Raw genomic sequence first — 22,807 nt, forward strand, 5'->3', positions numbered from 1 at the left:
AAGTGAGATCACACAACACATCCCCTGCAACAGCTCTTCAGCAGTGCGAACAGAGAGAGGGAGGGCTATCCAGCATTCAGGGACAAGGCAGACCCTATCTCTCAATGCAACACGATAAGTTCGCTTCATGCCGCTGTTGTAACTCATGCCTTTCTCAGCAACACAAACTTGGGAAAAGCTGAGATTTCCCTGGATTCTTCCTGAATTCTTCTGCATTCTGAGACTTTTTTCCTTTTCCGCCAGGCTTCTGAACTTCTGATCCATGCTCACTAGGGGTGGGTGGGTCTGTTTCCAATTTGATCCCCCCCCCCCTCCTTCCACAACCCAAGACACCTCCAAAAAAAGCAAGTGCTTGTGCAGGCTTGGGGAGCGCTTTTACGAGGGTGACAACATTTCGCACGGTTTAAGGCAAGTAGATACTGTGTTTGTGAGACCCCTGCATGGGGCAGCAGCCGGCCAGCAAGGCACTCTGCTGTGTGTGGAGGCAGCAGGCAGCAGCCAGAACAAGAACAATGCACACACACACACACAACACTAAGAAACGAAGGGAGCCTACACGCTACAGGGTTAATCATCTCCTGACCTCATTAAGAAAAAGCGTAAAAAATCTCTCAAAAATCAGCATCCCACAGAAATCCACTTTCCCTGCTGCCGAGTGCTGTGTTGGGAGACACCAGATTACCCACTGGCTGACTTACAAGCAAGTAAAACTAAAGCAGGAGCTAGTTGCAAAGACGAAAAACTGTCTTAAGAGAACAAAAAAAAAGGTCCTACCAGTTCCTTGCTTGAACATCCAGTTTTATAGCGTTACAGGGTCCGGGTCATGTCAGACGGCAAGCGGTGGACACTGAAGGCTTTAGCTGGGAAGTGAGTTAGGGTCCGTAGCGAAAGGCAGCACACAGTTGCTCTCGACTATCACTGAGTGCATTACTGTCAGTGCAGCCCAGCCTTGCCAACAGCACAGAGGAAAAGGGGGAGGGACCGTCTCAAAAGTCCCGGAGGCAGTCTTGTGTGAGACAATGGCAGGAAACACTATATCAGGACGCAAAAAAAAAAAAGAAAAACACACTCACAGCCCCTGCCCTGTATATACACAAATAAAATACACAAACATATAATGTAAAGAAACAAGAAAACAGGACTTTGATAGGAGCTGTGTTTTGATCCAGATGTTATTCAGTTGTTAAAGTGATGCAATTAGTCTAGTATTAGTCTATAAAAGTGTTCAGATGCAGCAAAATCTCAACCCTACTAACGCTGTTCAGACACAAATTACTCTCCAGTGCTGAAATCACTCCACTCAAACAATCTGGACAATGTCATTATCCTGAGTCTATGCTCATCTGCAGAAATTCAGAATAAGAATACAGAAGAGTTTGTATTTTTTTTTCATTTCACTTGCTTTTTATTCGCTTTTGCAGAGCCATGCTAACATAATTTGGACTCAAGTTGCAACTCTCTTACAGTTTAGAGAGAATGCACTTAAGGCAGCTGTTATTCCAGCACAGCAGAGCGCTGAGCAGTGTATATGCAAGAGGCACAATGGCTGCATTATTTCTTCATTAAGACTGCAAAAAGCAGTGGAGTACTGCCCAATTTACAGTAATAATTCAATTTCATGAACAGTAAGATTAGAGGTATATTTCTACATTAATCAGCCTACCCTCGTGATTGTCCAGTTAAACAATCAAGAACGTAATTAATTCACGCATAAACAAAATGCATGTTGAAGAGATGTGCCGCAAACGAAGTTGTTTCCCTTTAACTAGCCTTGAGAGCCATTAACACAGTCAACAAAGCAGCAGCATCTCACTTCTTCTAGACGAATCTCCTTAATAGCCGAAATCAGCTGGAAACTTTGTTAGCTTTGAGAAATTTGATAGATTAAATTTTTGGCATCCCACAGACCTTCTCCAAGGGTCTCATGTGACCCAGAGGCGACGGGCTGCCTACCTCTGGATGTTTGAAGCATTGTAAAGTAAACTGTCCAGCTGTTAGCGTAGCATCATTTACTGTCCATACATTTCACGCCCCAAGAACACAGAAAAGACTACAAATGAGCAGAGGGGGTTTCAGCCCATCTAGCTAAGTTTCTAGCAGAGAACTAATCAGAGGATCTCATCCATTTTGTTGAGAGAGTCACGGATGCACAGCTTGTTCCACACTCCAATAAGCCTTTGTACGAAGACAAGCTGCGTTTTCGCAGTGAGCTCTGTTCAAGTCTTTTTGTACGAGACATTCCTTTTACCATATGAAGACACTGTTTGTTAAGCCGATTCCAGGAGAGCAATAGCTTTTTTGTGGCAATGTCAACAAAAACGATACACGATATTTAATCACATACAGTAATCGCCTTACTAATAAATCGTGCAAATTTAGCATCCCTTCATTTAGCATGTGCGCTTCTGATTACATATCCTAACATTCTGTCTGCCTCTCTCATTGCTTCCTCGTGTATTTCGCTTGGCTTGCCATCAGTGTAGGGGTTCTTAACTGGCAGGGTGTGCCCTCCCAAGCGAGCATATAAGGACTTGATGTGGAAGCTGACGTGCATCGCGCTCTTCCTTCCACAGAGCCGGAAATGTCAAAACTGAACAAAAATGCATTTGGATCATAGATCCTTCAATCGCTTTCACTATTTTTTTAAATAAAAATGATTTTTCACTGATGTCAAATTAAGTTCACAAATAGCAACTGAAGTTCAAATAATTGGCCCATACACCTAAGAGGGGGCTGGGGGGGTTGTGGTTTTGTGTCAACTGAAAGGGGGGCATTGTTTCAGAGGCTGAGATCCACTGCCTTATGGGATGATGGACATTCACATTGTTCAGCTCCTGCAGCTTTAAACAACATGCAGAGAGGTCCCAGAACCAGGAGAGAGGCTCGGAGGACAACAAGAAGGGACTGGCAGAAAGGAGACAGACGTACCATCGCTGGTTTTGAGCAACTATGGGTTTCTTTACGTCGGGTGAACAAATCACAAAAATATCACCAGGAATCACTTTCTGTGCTACGGGTTCATTTTCAGGCGTCGTCCCACACAACCTTATTCAAACTCTCTGACCCAAAATCAAACGAGAATGCATAGCAGGGACTGGCTCAAAAGATATATGGAAAACAGTGGGTTATTTCTGCTTTCCTGACAAAGCAAGACTGGCCTGGGAGAAAAGTTTTCAGTGCTTAAAAAGATGTAGGTTTGGTTTAGGTGGGAGTTTTAGGATGATGTGATTCAGGCATTCCAGCTAACCAGGCCCTCAGGCAATGGCACACACCAGGCGCACAGTGCTGAGTGTTTCCCAGCGTAAAACACGAGTAGCCATGCATTCGTGAAAAACACAGACTTTAGACAGACCGGATGCCCTGGCTTGGGTAAGTGTGTTCGGCGCATCCCAGTCAATAACTGTGCGTGAGTCGGAGGCGGTGTCTGGAGGCAGAATGGGAATATTGAGTGTCTGAATCAGCTGAGGACAGTAAGCCTGCAGGGAGGTCACAATGCCATGACATGCGTGGAGCTACACCAAACGATCCCGCCACTCATACAGACAAGAGCTTTCTCCATCTGCAGGCAACATGGCCAGGTTACAGAATGCCTTTACTACTTGGCGAGGTTATCTTCAATTGCTCATGCAATCACGTCGGCTGTGTGGTGTAACAGGGTGGAGCTACCAGCCCTGCTGTGACCCTCCGCGGAGGAAGTCCTGTGCAGTGAATCGGCTACACGTGTCCTGCTGGCATCCAACCGCAGATTCTGATCATTTCAAAATCCAGGTTTGCGGATCCTGCTTTATAACATGGAAATGCTAAGCCTCACCAGAAAAAGAGATGTCCTTCACTGTTAAAAAAAACCAAAACTGGTGTTATCTGATCGATTTCTCTCTTCTATATACCGCATAAGCAAAGCATGCAGACACGAAATGGTTCCTGCGAAACACGTTTCTTATGTGAAAGGATTGTGCAGGACTCTTTCTCAGCAGCAGTTTTACTGGGCTCTTGCTGTGGTCACTTCCGAGTAGACTGAGGTCATGAAACGGCGCCCCCCAACCCCCCACCCGCCCACCACCAATCCATGTCCCAGGACGGTCCGTAACACTGAAGGGAGGGGGCCTTGGGGAGGGACAGTCTCCTTGCATGTCCCACTCCAATTTGTGAGCAGACGGGACCTGCTGGGGCCTGGTGACGCAATCGCAGGGCATGTTGCTCCTTCTCTCACGCGTCCGTCCCGCCCCCCCCCCTCTCCCCTGGGGGCTGGAGGAGCCTCTCACAGGCACCCCAGCCTGCACCCCGGCCGTCGACGCCACACCCACTTCTGGAGGTGGTGGTGGGGGACAAATCTGCCCCTTCCGGAAACACCGAGTGTTTCTCAAGCTTTTATTAAGAAAAGCAACAAATTTGAATGTGTTCCTCGGGTTCTTGTTTGCTGTTGTTTAATAATGATTTCCATATGACAGCAGCTCAGCGAGGTTTTGTTCTGCTGTTTTAATTGTAAGTGACATGTGTTATTAATATCTGACAGGAAAAATAAATGTGTGCTGTGGGAGTGGGATTGCGCAGCTCACTTTCAAGTGAGGGCGCAGCTTGCAATTAAATACGAGAGATCTGATACACCATAAAATAAACCAAATCAAAATTCATAGAACTGTCTCCAAACATTTAAAAGGTCCAAAATACAGCATTAGTTTCCGATACCCTTGCTTTGTACATTTTCACCAAAATGAAACCGAATTTCTCAGAGCACCACTTACATGCGTTGTTAGGATCAATTAGGTTACAGGATGTACATGAGTGGGCTGAATGGTGAGCTGTTGTTCCACAGTGTCCTTTTTGTTCTTCTCGATGCACACTAGACTTCGGCTTCAAGAGCTGATTATATAGCCAAAAGGAAGCGGTACTTAAGTGAGATCCTGCAGGGAGCTCTGTAGCATTAAACCTCGGCACGCCGCACATTAAGAAGAGTTTCTGTTTATTTTAATCTCTCGAAGGCACAAATCAAACCATTTGTGGTCTAACCAACTTCGAACGAAGTAAACATTTCTACTCAAATTAGGAGGGTTTTTTTCTCGGCTTTTTTACACAGACTTCCCCTCACCCGAAACAAACGGGCACATGAGGGAAGCAGAAGGGCTGTTTGGATTTAGGTGTGTCGAACAGGGGAAGGGGTTCAAGGACTGACAAACGGCAATCTGGCACTTAAAAATCAGAACACTTGTGTATGTGAATGCACAAAAACCCTGAGCGGCCTTCTTGCTGTGTGGTCCGGCAGTGAGTCCTGAACTTGATTCTGAGACAACGTGAGTCACTCAAATTGGATCGGCCTTCGGTAATGCTATCCCTTAGAAAAACACGCATTGAAACAACTGAATCATCTGTGAGTGTCCTATTGTTGCTCGACAACGGCTTCATTAGGCCTTGGTTCAAATCAGGGTTTGGACACCAACTGTATTGAGCCTAGTGGTTCTCTTCCCTGTTATCCAGTGGACAGGCAAAATTTCATTAAACCATCACAGACCGAGCAACAGCAGCTGATTATATTAGGACCCAATGATAATGTCCCAAGGCAAACAAAATGCAAAGCCAGACCTTGTAAACTAAGAAAGTAAGACTTTACCTGACCTAAGCCTGCTTATCCTACTCATAGACTATTTTGTCTCTGTTTTTGTTCCTTGTCTCCTTACATCAACAGTAGTTCTTGTAAAACCAACAAAAAAGTGCTTATAAAGCCCTCCCGAAAGATCTTAATTAACCTACAAATTATTAACATTTTGTGAAAATAACCATCCCTTTAGTATGATGGCAGCATTTTAAGTTTGTTCTAATCAAATCTCTGAACCATGTTAAATCTCAAAAGGCGATCTAGTTGGTACTGGACTGGGGGCCCTCCAGGGGAAAGTGGGCTGTTGCTTTAAGTAGTGTTAGTGGTCCAGTAGGTCGCTCTCCTCTGTCTGGACCAGATTTTCCAAACGAATGCCCCAGTATGGCGATAGAGGACAGGGGTAACAGATTGGGTCCCTCAGATAAGGTGTCCCGGCTACATTCTGCTCTGGGCCTCCCTAAAATCCCTTCTCGATTCCATTGGTGAAGTACTTTCCCTTCAGGATCAGTAAAGTCTTACTGTATATATCTATCTATATCCCCAGTCATTCCCTTGATAAGCCGGTGCAGAATGGCCGGACATGACAACAGGTTGGGGCTGCACTTCAGTGGTGGATAATGAGGGTCCCTTTCAAATTGTAAAGTGCTAAGTGTACCGAATGATCACATCATCATTACACCATGGGGGTGGGATTGTGGCGCAGTGGTTAGCATTGCTGCCTCGCAGAGCTGGGGCCCTGTATTTAATTCTGGACCTGGGGTGCTCGCTGCATAGTCTGTATGCTATCCCTGTGTTTGCATGCAGTTTTCAACAGGCGCTCTGTTTTTTTCCCCCACAATCCACAGTAGGTTAACTGGCTTCTGGGAAAAATGGCCCTGAGTGTGTGCGTGTGTGTGCATCTGTACGCCCTGCAATGGAATGGCGTCCTGTCCCGGTTGTGTCCTGCCCAGGTTGTGTCCTGCCCTTTTGCCTATTGTAAGCCAGGCTCCGGCTTCTATGCGACCCTGAATTGATGAAGCTGTGAGAAAAGGGGTGGATGAAGGGATGGAAGGATGGATATTACACCATGGATCCCTTTACACAGCCCATACTGTTAAAGGGACAGTCCCTTCTGCCCAGCAATGTATAGACAGTGGTTTACTGAAAGACTAAGGCCAGCAGGGGTGAGCAGTCGGGGTGCTTCTCCTTCCATCAGACGTCTGAAAGAAAAACTGCAACCCTACTGTACCTCCCACTGGTGTCCACAATAAACAGCTCATGCCAAGGGAGGTGTCGGATGGTACAGAAGGACTGATCGGATCTTCCAGAACCCAAACCTTTGGATGGGCTGACTCAGGGACACGCAGACCGCTTATCGGTCTGCCCAGCAATGCACAATACAAAAGTAGAGTAAAAAAATAGAAAAAAAACCTTCTCAGTGCCAGACCTTTGCTAACCCAGTTAGATAAAATGAGTTACATCTGACTGCTGTTAGAAAAAAACAAAACAATTGGACACACATTTTTATTCTATTATCGTCTATTTTCACAGAGAAGGAATTCACTGGGAAATAGTTCTGATCCCTTCCAATATTTTTTTTTCTGGCTTTGGCAGGAATTAAACTGGAACGCAAGGAAAAATCAAATCTGTTTGACAGGGATCTCTTAAAGGGGCGTTGATCTGTGTCACGTCCAGAGGAATCAAAGCTTCTCTTTTGTAATGCGAATCTGACAGCGGATCAGATATATAAAAACATTTTGGATTTTCATATCCAAGGGCAAGCAGTGATTCCAGATGAAGAAAATTGATTTCCGAGGCCCAACCAGAAACAAAATTAAAATGGACGTGCTGGCAACTGGCCTCTGAAGAATTTCGAGTCATTTACAGTATCTCCTTTATGCTGCTAATTCTCAAGAAAAAACATAAATTACAAGTGAAAACAACTGCAAAGTTTTGACAGAATAAATGAGAAGAATTTAACTACAGCGGTCAGAGGTATTACAGTACATTACACTGAACTCCCTTCTGAAAGGTGCAGACGTACAGTGTGTTTTTGTCATATTTCTGTCAATGGTTCACAACCCCAGCCCCTTGGGATCACAGCTCTGAATGTGGTCCAGGTATTTTTAATTCATCACTCATAGGAGAAAATTATATCACCAGCATTTTACCTCCAATTTTCTTTCATAGATCTTGTGTTTCCTATCATCTGTGAACCGCGCAATTCTGCTGTTGTTTCTGCTTAGGCTCACATTCGAGTCCAAAACAGACTGTTCTGGAAAGGCTCCCTGGTGCTGACGGGGGGATAAGGTCTATAGTGTCACGTTTTGCACAGGCAGAAGCGTCTGCATCATCAATGCCTTCAGAGTGCTGTGTAACACTCGTTAGGTTCCCCTGTGCTCTTCCTTTCAGTTAGCTTGGAGAAACCTTTAAAAAAAAAACTGTATTTCTTTTGTCAGGTGAGCATGTCCCGTGAACGAGATTTCTAATAACACCTTCTGGAGGAATATGAAGTGACCATGCATTCGTGATATTTTCCACTTTAATCCGCATGACGGCCATGTGAGATTCAAAATGATTTAACCATGAACAGCCTCCTGTTACCTCTCCGCAGAAATTGTGGGACAATGACTAAAACAGAAGTAACAAAGAAGGGATTCAAATTTGCGACAAACTGTAACACTTCAGAAAAAAAAAAACATAACAATCTCCCCTTTAACATTTCTTCCATTATTGCGCTAAGCATTGAACTTCGGTATTTTGACCAAATACACAAAATGCCAGAGAGCTTCCTTAAGGCTGCAATCCTTCGTTTTTTAGGTTGTCCACAATTCCAGCTATTTAGGCAGGAAAAGAAACCAACTGGGGACCCAGAGTATCAACACTGCAAGGTTGAGCGCGACAGATGTGCAAGTCCTTGACTTGTTTATTATGGTTTATCCACAGCCTCTTCCACCAGGAGACGACCGTGATTCCTTGTAGCTCCGATGGGATGTTTTTGCCGCTTCTCCCAGAGATACCTGTACCAGAGGCAGAGAAGCAGAGACTGGAAACAGACCAGGCCCTTTTCCCCTGTTCCATACATAATCAACAAGCCAGGATCACTAATGAATTAAAGGGGTTATCTTCTCTGTACAGGCACAGCAATGCTGCTGCCTCTTCAGAAAACTTGCATGACAGTGTAGAAAACAGCCCTCCACCACGAGCAACCAAGAACATCTTTTCTTCCTCAGAAAAAACATACACTTAAGAGTGCAGCGCTTTATATCACATAAATGTTATTCTTGGGTAAAAATATATTTTGAAATCGAATTTTGTTCTTAAACAGCTAAATAAAACAAATAAGCCTTTAGGACTGATATAAAACAGACCTGAACCCTGAAACCTTCAGAGCTGAAATCATCTGGAAATTTGTGGCTTGAGCACTAGAGTCCAAGAAGAAGAAGAGAAAGATCAGCTACAAACCCCCTTCTGCCTGAGTAAACATCCTACACATCAGCCAAGCACAGTTCACGAGACCTCTGAGACCAGCTACATTACTGAGGCTGAAGCAAAGCACAGCAGAGCGACAGGCAGAGCACAGAGGGCTCAGACTGCAGAATCAAAGGGAATCCAATTAAAAGGAGACAGGGTGCAGGGTGTAAATTACCCATTATCCAGGTTTTGGGGATGTATCCATGTGCATGCTTTGAGACGGGGTTTGACAAAGTTTTGCCAACCTGATCAATCTCAATAATTCATTCATAGCCATGCCACGTTAAAACTCAATCTCTCGGACGTAGCAGAGTTATCCAGTTTTCCATGCCTGCGGAATGCTTGCACTCGCTCGCAAAACTATTACAAACCTTCATGAAACAATGCATTGGGCCTCTGCAAGCAGAGAGGAGCTTGCCCCACTTTGTTCTGAAATATCGAGGGCCCAATCACGTCCCTTTCTGCCATTCAGCAGTCGAAGAAGTACAGTAACAATGAGGATAACAGTTGGAGGGATTAAAGTGCACAATTTTCAGTCAGTTGGAGATCAGTGGGTTGTTTTGGCCAGGAAATGTGAGTGAAATCCTGTCTCAGGCTTCACAACCACCAGTGCTTTCCTGTCACTCAAAGAGTCCATTCATTTCCTATTCCCATTCCTAGTATTTTGGCCGGGCTTTTTCAACCAGGCCTGAGTCATCTCCTGCACGGTGCACAAGAGACAAGAAAGACACCAGCTGAACACTGCAAAATATTTATTCAGGACGTATTTCCTGGGAGGGTGTTAGAATATCACTGGCTGAGACAATTAACACCTGGAAACTGCAAAACAGCAGCAGTTGTTTGTTAATCAGTGCTTTGTGAGGAGAGATGAGAAACAAACAAGCTTCCCATCTCCTCAGTTTCACTTTAAAGTCAGCTTAGGCTGTTGTACGTCAAAAATACCCTGGCCAGCTCTTTCCCAGGTGTTAACTGGAACTCACTGCTGTGCTAACGTTTCCGATTTATGCAGAGCTGTGTCACGTGTCCCCTCCATTTACTGACGAGAGATGGTAGGGCGAGCTGCATAGCTGTGAGATGCTGCTGTGCTAATCGGCTCGGCGTGATGCTCAGTTTGTTAACACTCCCGCCTCTTTGATTGTCTGACATGATTTCTGCTGACAATGTGGCGTTAATGTGTTTGGTAAACAATTAAAAGCTTTTTGAGCAGCGGGAATGTGTGCCAAGCTCTCCTTGTGCTTACAATCACTACACAGTGATTAAACACACAGTCTTAACAAGCGTCTACAGTGTGCTTCAAAAACGGGACCCTAACCTTGTGACACTGTGTCACGCACAGGCCTGCACGGACCGATACCACCTGAGGTACAGTAGAATTGACTCTAGGACAGTTTGAAATGAGATCCTGTAAGAAAAAATAAATAATTTGCTGCATGTGTTTTAATAACATTCTGCAATAGTTTAAATACAGCTCTTGTCATCTTCTCTTGCTTGTTTCGATTGGTGGGGTTTCTTACTGGTTTTGTTTAATCTTTCATGTAGAACGGAACAGCAAGACAACATCAGAGGAGTGAACACAAGATTCACTTTTACAGAGGAGAGAAAGAGAAAAGGCCTTGAAGCTGGCATGCAGTATTTTACATCCATCTGTTACTAGAAAGATACCTAATCCTGGTGATGGTTATAGCAAACCCGAACCCATCTTGGGAACACAGGGCACAGGACTGGACTACACACCCCGGATGGGTATCCAGTCCATCACAGGGAGCACACAAACACACAGAGGGTCAATTAAGAGAGACAGACTCACCCAGCCAGCATGTCTTCAGGAGCTGGGAGGAAACATGGGCACCTGGAGAAAACCCACACAGACTCACGGAGAGCATGCAAACTCCACCCAAGAGACACCTCAGTCTCACCTGGAACCCCACGTATTGCGCATGTTCTTTATAAATACACTCTTGTACAAAAAATGAATGTTGAACCAAATGATTTGACAAACTATGTCAAATGGATCTGTTTTTCTACCATAACACTCATGACAGTTGAACAATTATAACCAACCTCCATTCCCAAAGGATTTATTACTCTGGGATCCTACTGCAGAACACATTATGCAATCATGACCCTAAACACTGTAATATCGTGAATTTCATGCATTTACAAAGCGCATGAATTGCAACCATAAACATCCAAGAGACGCCAACTGTACAGTGGCACTGCACCAGGTACAGAAATTAACTCTAGGGATTTCTGCCTCCCTGTCCTCACATGTACCAGATTTTCACAATTAACTGTTTCTGTTACATCTGCTCTGAGGCTGAGATTTCGAACTAAAAAATGGCAGGCAGATGGGTGAGATTACATACAGTTTAACAAAGACCTTTAACACAGGTGATCGATTTCAAGGAGTTGCAGGTAGTTTGTCCTTTCCTAACACTTTATTAGCGCAGCTGAATGCTTCCTACTGTTCAAACCTATGCAACTCTTCCAACAGCTCCTTTCCCTCTAGCACTTAAATAAAGCCTTTTAATGAATTGATCTGAATTGCTCTGTGATTCAGGAGTTAAGTGCTATATTTATCCTTAGGGGTAAAAGTGCTTAAAGGGGTCAGTGGTGTCACATCCCAGAGACACTGGAGATCAGCACTAAGCTGGACCACATGTGCTCTCGGTCCGACCTCCTGCCTGCTTGCTCCTGCCACATACCACCCTATCCCCCACCCCCCAACGCACATCTCCAATAAAAGGATTTGGGGATTTTGTTTTTAACAGGCACAGAAAGGAGTCTCACTCCACACCACATCAGAAATTGCCGCAAAAAATCAACCTATTTGTTTTCCAAAACAACAAGAATAGATGCAATTACATCATGCCATACCATGCAACAGAACCAGTGATTCCACTCCTGTATAAAGGCACGTCAGTTACCTTGCAAACAGCGAGGTCAAAGCACTTTGCGAAAGTAAATGACAATGCAAAAAATACTTGAAAGCTCCAGAGGAAAGGTAGCAAAAAGTGGGATAGGCAGCAGCATTTAACAGATTTAAGCAGATTTTCCTTAACTGGCATGACTCATCACCTGTGTCCCTACAACTCTCTGTGTTACCCACCTCAGAAGGGATCTAACCCACACTGGGCGCACAAAACGACACTGTCGGGCCCAAGAAACGCATTGATGCCACACAGTAAAGGGATTTCAGTACAATTCATTCTCCAGATTTCTGCAATATGGCGATGACGAGGAGTATGCACAAACTTTTTAGGCACAAGTACGTCACAATGCATGACGCTTCAATTAAAAATAAACTAAAAGCTGAAAGCCAAAAAAAAACGCACCTTTTACTCCTGACCTTTCCAAATTCCCTCCGGTAATGCCGAGCGTGAGCAGAGCAGCGATGACGGTGGCGAACAGGACAGGAGAGAGAGGAAAGTGGAGGGAAAGTGGAGGCCAGTGGGCCAGTTGTTGTGGGGCTGTGGCCTGTCCCACTGCTCGCCTGCTACTAAAAATAGCTGGAGGGAAGAAAGGGAAGGGAGAGAGGGGGGCTGGAGGTGGAAAAGGGGGAGGCTGTTTAGAATAAACGGACTAAAAGTAACAAAGCCGGTCGTGGGGTTTAATGGGGGGGCATGTCAGCCCTGTGGAGCTGTGAACCGCCTATCAGGACCTTTTTCATTTTCCAAGCACGCATGTGTACAGTAGCACAGCAGTATAGCACATGCAATGGCGAGTGCTATTCAGACCCATGCTAAATGCTTGTTTGTTCCCCGTTAACTCCTTAGCATTATGAATGAACCCGAAGAGAGAGGAAATTTTAGAAAGAGAAAAAGAAAAACCCTCATATAAAGTTCTCTTCCCTGGACTGAGTGACAACGCTACAAGTGTCTTCAAGGAGTCCTGCTGAGCCACTCCATTCTTGCGGCACAGACAACACTGTGTGGCTTTTAATCGGCATACGGGACAGAATTATTTTTCAGCTCATCATTCTAAACACAGACTACAAATCCTAGCTGATGCCAGAACGCACAATATCAGGGTTTATGAATGAGGCAATAAAGGCTCCTAGAGGCTCAAACCCACAAGTGTGGGTCTGCGCAGTCAGAGAGACACACACACACAGTCCATGGCTCAGCAGTGGATCATTGAACTGACCCTGCTTGCCAGAACCAGGCCCTGAAGAATGTGGCTCTGTGAGGAGAGAAAACAGCTGGAATGAGAGAGGGAGAGAGAGAAAAAAATTGAAGGCTGGGGGGGGGAGGGTGGGGGCTGTGTCCCAGGGGGAGCCATGACTCCAAAAATACAGGAAGCTTTTCTGCTGTATGAGTTGGGGTGCAGTAAGGTTTGGGATTTTGGAAAGGGGAGGGGGGAGGAGCGGCGCAGTTTTATTTACTGGGAGGATACAGGGAACAGGAGGGCTTTTAAAAGCAGCAGGGTGGATTTAATTAGCACAATGGTGTAGACGTAGCGGATGACTAAATAAGAAAATAACAAGAAAAGGCTGTGCCTGGTGGGGACAGCTGTGGCACATCAGCGGAGCTGGGGTTGGAGCTCAGCGGGAGAGGGGATACACCGCAGGCTGAGAGACCTCATCTCATTCACTGGCCAGGACAGCCTCATCCCATTCATGATATTACTCTTAGCCCCCGCAGCTGTGACGGGATTTAAGCGAACAATAATTATTGCTATCACATTAAAAAGCAACAGCCAGAGATGTGGTGTCGCTGCTATCCTGCAGGGTGAACGGATGCACAATCCCGTCTTTAACTTACATATTTACAGTTTTTAGCTTGACTTACCACTTTGTTTTGAAGCATCATTTTAAAGTACCGTATTATGTAAGTTTACCCCTGAACTGAAGCTACAGGGGACCTGATACAAGTATTCATAATCCTCACAGGCAATGTTAACCCAGTGGACTTCTCCTGAATGAATGGTAAAACATGAATCGGAGGATGCACGTGGAAGGTTTTTTTAAAACTGAGCGCAGGAGTCCCAAAGGGTTGTGCAAGTGCGGACTCAGCACTGTGGCCACTTTGGCTGAAGACGATACCTTCTTTCTTCTTCCTTCACGAAACAGCTGGATGGGATCCTTGGATCAACAAGCTACTAACTACCAAACTGAGTGACCTCCTCTCATTTGTAACCTGTCTTATGTTTTAGTATATCCAAACTGCCAAACAATACAGACAAACATTAATGGAAATATCATAACATTAGAAGTAACTGACTAGGTTTCAGGACTCCCATCTCTTTTAATTATGGTGAAGACCCTGCAGGACATAATGTCCATAATGTAATGATAAAAATTACCAACCAATCCAAAAGAGGCATGGCTGGGATCGTTTTTCATCCTTTGTTGACTTCTGCCTTGTAGAACGGTTCCTGATCAGGTTACCATTGCTCATGATTATTGGTTCTGCGTTGACTTATCAAGATGCAAAGGTTGGGACAGACAAATTGACCTTAGGACATTTGTGTCCTCACACAACAGAGCATAATACAACACCCGTTTCAAATAATCAGCACCACAGCATTTTATTCTTTCCATTGAGTCTAATAAAGGCCTTTGGAGGCGTTTTTTCTCAAACTGGACTTGTATCAGAAAAATATTTTGATCCCAGCGTATTTCTTTGCAATGTCAGATGCCAACAGTTTACAAAACCAAATTTCACAAGCATAAGCATATACGCAAGCTACACCAATGTCATATTGCTTAAATTAAACAACCACGTTCCTAAACTTCTGTCGTGTTTTTAACCCATCAGTCTTCACCAAAAAGAGACTGGATGCAAACCTACAGTGTTTCAAAACAATTTGCTTTTAAGGGGTGTCTGTAGCAGGCAGCTCTAGTGAGCCCATCCCAGCGATGGCTGGTGCCTGTAGGGTTACTGCAGGGTGGTGGTCTGAAGTGTGATAGCGATCTCACGAACAGGTGCAGTGTTTGTGTGCGAGCTTGTGCATGCACCCCCTCCCCCACACACTCACAATCCGCAGCCCCAAGACACAAGACACACAGGCACAGAGGGGTTTTTTTTACCACGAAACAGGCTGCCAAGAGCAGAGGAATTCAAACCACACTCTCACTCTTCGGCTCAGCCTCTCGCTGTGATAAGAGCACAGGCACAGCACCTGTATGGGGCTTTTGTAATTACAACACGGTTACATCAGAACGAAGAGAGAGGCCTCTCAGAAGCGCGGCAAATGCGCACCAACACGCACAGTTCTAAAAGAAGACTTTTCATGAATCAATTTTTATTTTTAAAGTCATTAAATAAGTACCTTCCCCCCAGATCTTCCTGGGTGCCATACAGTTTTCTCCTCAAGCCTAAGGACTTGTCAATGGTACCAGACAGTCATTGGTTGTTAAGTCGGTTATAGAATAATCCATTTATTATCACTGCACATGACCCAGCACCACGGATTAACTAATAAGATAATTAAATTTGGTTAATGCATTTAACCAAAGCAACTTAAATGTGTAGCCATTTATAAACTAGGGCATTTTTCTGGAGCAAAGTGTGTGAAGGACCTTGTTCAAGGGTACAGCAGCTGTGACCCATCTGGGATTCAAACCCGCAGCCTTGCGAAAGTGTACTGCTACGGATGAAAGCATGGGCCAAATAAATGAATCATTAAGCACATGGCACATGGCTTGTGGGGCACAGCTACAAGTGTTAGACCTGCATGTCTCAGGACACGGGTGCCATGAAGTCGGGCGTCATGGGGCTTTCCCAAGGCAAATTTCATACACTTTCGTTTGTCCTTCTCATCTACTGTAGGTTTTTGCACGGCTTTGAGAGCTTTCAGCATCTTCTATTTTACCAGATGTTGCTTTTGAATAGCCTATACCTTTCCAACTGTGCTAGTGACCACAAGGGACTTTGGGGTTCAATGCATTAAGTCACTGTGCAGGGGCACAGTTTGACAAACCACCCAAAAACCTGGAGGCACTGTCGATGAGACGAATAGGGAGTGAGGAAACAACCAAGAGTCTATTCCCATGACACTACGATCCCAGTTCAAATTTGTGTGTGCTTGAGCACACAGTTCTGTGAGCTGCCGTGCTAAAACAGCAGGGGAAGCCAGGTGCTCTGGGGGAGGTTAAGCACATCACCAGAAAGTACAGAATCTTCTCTCAGTTCTAGGAACCAGCTTATCTAGAGCTGAACACCAATCCACTGCCTTGGATCCACTGCCCTGAGAGGGACCTCAGTTTGGTGAGCTGCCACCGCAACAGCAGAAGAGGCCCAGGAACAGCTGGATCGCCCGAATCGGCTCGGGGGGCCCATGAGGCGAGCCTGTACCCCCACCCCCCCACCCTGAAAAAACTCGTTAGTTGCCATTCCCTTTGAGATGGTTCTCTGGCAGGAGAATGTTTTCTGCGGCCATGTTTATCTATTTATCGCTGCGGTAGCTGAGGTCTGATACAGTACAGATCCTGCCTCGGTGCACCTGCGCTAGCGGAAGCCCTCGCTTGCTCTGTGTGACGAGCTCACACATCGCGCCGGTGCGGTCTGTGAGACCTGCTCCAGCTGCCCCGTTCCCAGCTCCGTCAGACACCCCCTCCCCCCCGAGCTCCTCGCGCTCAGCAACACCGACAAAATAGACTTCTTTCCCCAGCCAGCAAAAGTGTTTCATGCAGTGAAAAGTGCTTTTTTGCCCAACATGACGTTGATAATCTGGAAGTGAGGAATTAAGAGAACTGCCATTCCCACAACCTCTCCAAAGTGTTTGGCGTTGCCCTAACATTACGAGTCTGCTTTCCCTTCTCCTTACTTCAGAAATGCCTTAGTATCACGCACTTTATTAATTATTAAACTAAAATAAATGTCTGAAATGTACAAATGCTATATAACTGTGTTGGGAATATGAAGACATTTATTAAATGAATTTTAAAAAAGCTAAGGGGTTATTACAGGCCTTTTCAAGATGGTGAAAGCTAATTAAAATGGGAAGCCAGTAATCCGAGGTGTTAGCATGACTGTTTATACCACATAGCTCTCGTGAAGAACTGACAGCAAGACCAACCAATAACCTGTCTCTGTTCATTAGCAATATTAGACTTAGCTTCTTTTATTTTTACAATGGAAATCCAGTTTGGGACTGATTCAATAAACAGGTTGGTTTGCATTATCCATACCAATGCATTCCTTCACAACTTAACACATGTGCATCTTAAGTTCTGCAGAAGTTCAAACAGAATTTTTGCCTTGCAACATCATTGAGATTGCAGTCTTACAGAATTAACAATATAACAATGATGCAATTAATGCAAGAAACTGAACTGTCCCCATGTGAAATCGAAAGCAATTATGTTTGCATGTCGCAAAAGTGTTTGTATGGTTTAACATTCAGGACCAGTTCCGGTAGGATCTATTTGACCCACATTAACTGAAGAGCTGTAGCAGCACACCAAGGGGCAGCAATTAAAAAGGGAAAATGGGAAGACTTTCTTTAATGCAACATTTCTGGCAGGCAGCTGTTCAGCAGCCCTCCACACCTATATCATGTGCACAATTCCACAAAAAAACTGTTGATCAATCATGTCTGACCTTTTTAAAAATAACTACATAACTTAAAACTGTACCTCTGATTTGGTGCAGGACTCATTCATGAAAATGTAACACTTTGTGAGAAGAAACACTGATTGCACATCTAAGCCTTGCATTATCACCCTGCTCGTATAAACATGTGAGATGGGTATTTCATCACTCCTGCAGAATTGCCCATAGCTGTTCTAGCCTTCTTAATGTCAAAGGTGAAGTTACTGTCAAACACAGAGATAAACGAGGTGAAACATCCAATCATGTGCAGCTGATATGCCCAAGAAGGCAAAGATGCGTATGTAGCAATCACTTAGACCTGAAATTGTGTTAAATCCTTCAGATTCCAGGTACAGAAAAAGGCCTTATGCTGAACGTTAACGGTGTTGCTGGCCATTGCTTCGATGTATATGTTGGGCTCTGCTCCTGAGAGTAGCAAGACACACAGTCCTGGTGTTCAGTTTGCAAACTTAATTCTGATGAACATCAAATTAGATGAAGCAAAAAGCAAGTATGATTCTTTGATTGTCAGCTCTAACATGTCAGCTAGATCGCTAGGTAAGGTGCAGCTGGACTCTTGACAGCACTGCTGTTCCTCTGGATAATTCTAGATTAAAATAGATCGTTCTCAGCGTTTACATTTCTCAGGCACACAGCAGTTATCACAGCCTCCTCACCCTTAAATCATCACTTTATAAAGATATGGAACACACAATTGAAACAACACAATTGCAGTGGTATCAATTTAGGAAGTTAATTGGCTCAAATAGGTCAGGAATGGACAGCTGTGATCCATCAGCACTACATCCATTAAGGTGCTGGTAAATTGAATTTCAAATGACCTCTTCAAATGAACTTTTTCATTGATCCAATCATCTGCTTAAGTCATTAAGGTAGAATTGACCACTTAATTTTAAAGTGTTTAGAAACGGACGATTTAAGGGTGACCTCTAAAAACTCTAAGGGTGATCCTAAATTAGACTGAGGTACTAAACAGCAAATTAGAAAGACTACATAAAGTAATGCATGTGTTAATATTTTAAGATAAAAAAATCAAATAGCTGATTGTTTTAAACTTTAAATCACTTTAAAAGATCAGTTTCCATGCTCTAGCCAGACTGAACCCCCATGACCAAACAAAGTGGCAGTGAGGGGCAGCTAGCACCAGGGTGAAGGGTTTCAGAGATCTAGGCTACACCATCCAAACTAGGAAAAGGACAGAGAAGACGGGGGCCTGAATTCAAGACGATCTTGTTAACCCACTGGGGGATAAGGCCTTGCCCGTGGGAAAATGTTCCCGGTCTTCCTGGAATTGTCATTTCTCCCGAAGACTGCTACAGTACATCTTCAACTGCAGTTCTGTGAAAGTCACCAGGTTCACTGCATCGTAAAATCACTCTGACAATATCTTGCTGCAATTGAATTTAAACACCAGGAATGGTGTAACAAAAAGGAGACAAGGGCTACTCCAGAGAGTAACTAGGTCATAAGTAAAACAGAACATTAAATTGCAATTAGTAATGTCACTTATGAGCATGATTAATGGGCTGCTGCACCCACTTCACTAGGAAGCTCCGAGAGCCATCTTAAATGGCAATTAAATTTGTATCTCTACAAATCAGTAGCATCCACAGCAGAAGATGAGAAAACACCAGCATGCCCCAAACATCTGCGAGTTGCAAACCCCAGATACTCACCAATTCTACAGCAATGCTGTGAAGTTAGGATGATGGGAAAATGTGTCAAGGGAAGGTTTGCAGGGTGAAGAGCACCACCTACTGGTCTACTAATACCTTTCAGCAACAGCCTAACTAGGAGGCCTCACTGCATAATAATAACGAGACAGCTATACTGAGCTTCTTGTATCAAATAATGGGCAGAAAAGTAGCCTGGAGACTAACAGAGGAATGAGCTGGAGAGAAAGCTAAATATGTCCTGACAAACAAGGCTTCCCGTGATTCAGTAAATAAAGCTACATATGTTTTATATAGATTTGCAAAGATGGGGAAAAAACCTTAATTATCAAAAATGCAAGTGGTGTCATGAGAGGTATAGTGTTGTCATAGTTTAATGAAATGAAATAACACTTTAATTACTAATATTAAGACGTTACACAACAAGTTCATTAGTGAGATTGACAAAGGGTGATGTACAATCACAGAGGAAGGTATTTAAGACCATCACTGAAATAATGTTGTTTGATACATATTTAATTACTCATACCTTCTCAAGCACAGACTTGTACAAATGAAGTAAAGGCAGCAAATTATCCAGGATGGAACTGCCGATGTAAGGCCTGGGACAGCCTTTCTAAAGTCATATTACGTACACCCTTCACTGTGACTACACTGTCACTCACTCCCTGTTAAAAATAAGTCTGAAAGGAAAATGTGAAAGACCTGAAGTTTGAGGTTTTAAAGGAGACGATACTAAAAACACTCAGACCAGCCCTGGACGCTTGGGGGGAGGGAGAGACAGTGTGTGTCAGGGAAGAGAGTAGGGGGAGAATAATCAAAACAGGAAATGTCTTATGTTGGTTAAACATTCCATTTTTAACTTGCATATACAAACACGCAAAAACACAAATAAAATAAATAAGAAATTGAAATGCCAAGAAAGAGCCAGGGGAAAACAACCAAGACAAAAGAGTCTAAACCCAAGTGCCCTGCGAATGCACTTCCTTAAAAAGCAACTCTCACTGCCCATCACTGACTCACCAGCATGTTTTTCTCTCCTTAACTGCTGGGTTTCAGCTCTGAGACACAGTGGTGAAAACAGCTTGATTTTTTATCCTTTAGGGCACAGATGAGCAATCCTGGGATTGGACTGCCTGCAGGGTTTGATGCCAATTTAGGCTCTTAACAGCCTAAATCACTGTAAATTATTGGATGAGCAGAGCCCATTTAAGTGATTCTCTCAAATCCTCCAGCACTGAAGCTTTGAAGAGACCTAGAAAACTAGGAAACTGACCCACCAGAACCCAGAACGGACAGCCTTGTCTTGGGGATTACCTAAGCATCCGCGAAGACAGAAGTGGAGCATTATGTGAGCAACAAAAAAAAAATATCAAAAAACCTTTCCAAATATATACTTGTGCCTTTCCCTGCTCATTAAGTTGCCACTAAAGCATAACGACTCCCTAGAACTGTCCACAGCACACAGCGCAGTCAAAGAAATGTTTTCGAAGGAGCCCTTGAAACAAATTGAACAACAAGTGGAAATGAAGTTGCTCCTTTATGTACTAGGTAGGACATGACCTCATGTCATTGTAATGCCCAAGGTATAGTAGCTAGTGGTGTCTTCTGTGTGTGAGGAGACATCAATGAAGTCTTTTTATCATTCTTAGTTTTTGATAGATGTGTACAGTAGTGTATATGTGAATGACGTTGTTATATGAGTGAAGTACAAATTGCAACATACTGAAAAAGGACTGGAAACGTGGCAAACATTCATAGCCATGATATACAGTACCATGAACAAGAAAGTACACAGAGAAACCATGGCACAAACATGATACAGTGTATAGAGGCGTTGAAAACATAATGCTCTACTCACTGGGGAAAACCACTAAAAAGACAAGTAAATGCATGGTAAAAATGTGGTTTAATGGCAAAGAACACCCTGTAAACTTATATAGGTAAACAAACATTTATGGATAAGCTTAGCTCCCCTGAACTCCAGTATGGACACATGACCACATATCAAGATAACCAGTCCCCTTATACAGCATTCATGACATGGAATTAAGTCATCTGACCTTTGAAGATAACTTCATTTCACACTTGCTGTGTAACCTAATAGACGTCTTCCACACAATGCACTGTAAGTGTTTCTCCTCAGATTATTTTTCACCATGACAACTAACCTTTGCACTTAAACAGCAACAGAAGGGAACTTAATTGCCTGGACGTCTACAGGGGAAACCGACAAGCTGATATAAAAAAAGACCTAAAGCAGATCCAGCTCCAAAATGAATGTTTGCATCTGAAAGACGGGAAGTGACATGGGGAAGATTAAGAGCATAACGGTGGGTTAAAAGATTACAATGCAGTACATGTTATTGTACTTACAGTTATCCATAAAAAACCTACATGATCATTCTTTATCATGTGGGGTAATTTGTTTTGTCCAAGCAGGAAACATAAAAGAGACTTTCAGTGGGTTTTTGAGCGGTGTAGCAGGCTGACAACCCCCCCCCCCCCCCACACACACACACACACCTCATCCACTACATCACCTTTTCCAGGGAAACAATAACAGGCAACTGTATGAGAGAGCCAGGGTTATTAATGTCCTGCATTCACACTTTTTGGACCAATGAGGAGGAAAAAACGACAGCATTCTGTCTGGGAGTCCACATCGCGGAGAGCCTGGAGCCCACTTACTAGAACGAGCCCAAGTCTATCACACATTGCGAAACGAATCAGGAGCGGGCAGTCGCGGAGAAAGGCATCCCGTTCCTCGACATGTGCTGCATGCTGGAACTGGGCCCCCGCAGCTCTCGTCAACAACACTTCATGGACGGTCTCGACGGCAACCCATCCTGACCGGCGTGGAGTGCTGTCTTCGCTGCTTATTTTCCTTTGCACCGGAGCAAAGGGCAGAGAGTCACGCGTTGGTCACAAGCCCCTTGGCCACCAGCAGCAGCAGATTGACCTCCCCTTACTGCTTTTCTATCTCAATGTTAATGCAGCATTCCCCTGCCTTGTGAGCGGGCCGGGCCGGCAGTGCGCTGTGACTGTGTTTGCGCGGCGCAGTAATCACGGCTTGAGGAGATTTTTCCTATTCCAGGATTCCTATCTCCCCCCACACACTTCCTCCTGCTCTCCTAGCCAACGGCCCTTCCTCTGGGAGCCGGGCTGAAGAGGGAAGGGGGCAGCCGCTGAGACAGAGAGCGGAGAGGCAGGGAGCGAGAGACAAGCCAGGCAGGAAAGTTAAGGGATGGGGGGGAGAGAGAGAGAGAGAGAGGGAGATAGAGGGGAGAGGGAGAGGAACCGGGCCAGTCGCACACAATGACTGGATCAGACGGAGGAGCCAGGAACTCGGGAAAGTGAGAAAAGGACAGAAAGAGGAAAATATAAACAGAAAAGTCAAAGGAGAGGTCGCAAGGGAGGGATGAGATGTGTGTGTTTAAAGGGGGGGTGCTTGGTGTCCCAGTGGCCCGTGGATGGCAGATATAGAAGCATTCAAAAACAGTCACTTGGGAGAAAGCTGTTCTCTTTTGGGA

At 44.5% G+C, this 22,807-nt stretch overlaps 1 protein-coding gene and 1 long non-coding RNA gene across 3 annotated transcripts in view; both read right to left on the reverse strand.

Annotated features, from left to right (window-relative positions):
• Window positions 1-936, reverse strand: part of hdac7a (histone deacetylase 7a) — a 99,214-nt gene extending 98,278 nt beyond the window's left edge. For both annotated transcript variants that reach the window (XM_088633813.1, XM_088633809.1), the window contains exon 1: window positions 775-936. In XM_088633813.1, the coding sequence (XP_088489939.1) occupies window positions 775-793 (19 nt within the window). In that variant the 5' untranslated portion in view covers window positions 794-936. The remainder of the gene's footprint in view (window positions 1-774) is intronic.
• Window positions 937-4,986: 4,050 nt separating this feature from the next.
• Window positions 4,987-22,807, reverse strand: part of LOC148678547 (uncharacterized) — a 28,405-nt gene continuing 10,584 nt past the window's right edge. The window contains exon 3 of the long non-coding RNA XR_015939301.1: window positions 4,987-8,589. This is a non-coding gene — a long non-coding RNA (uncharacterized LOC148678547). The remainder of the gene's footprint in view (window positions 8,590-22,807) is intronic.

This window comes from Lepisosteus platostomus, chromosome 1, assembly GCF_059453375.1.
Source record: "Lepisosteus platostomus isolate fLepPlt1 chromosome 1, fLepPlt1.hap1, whole genome shotgun sequence".
In the NCBI taxonomy this organism is placed as follows: Eukaryota; Metazoa; Chordata; class Actinopteri; order Semionotiformes; family Lepisosteidae; genus Lepisosteus; species Lepisosteus platostomus.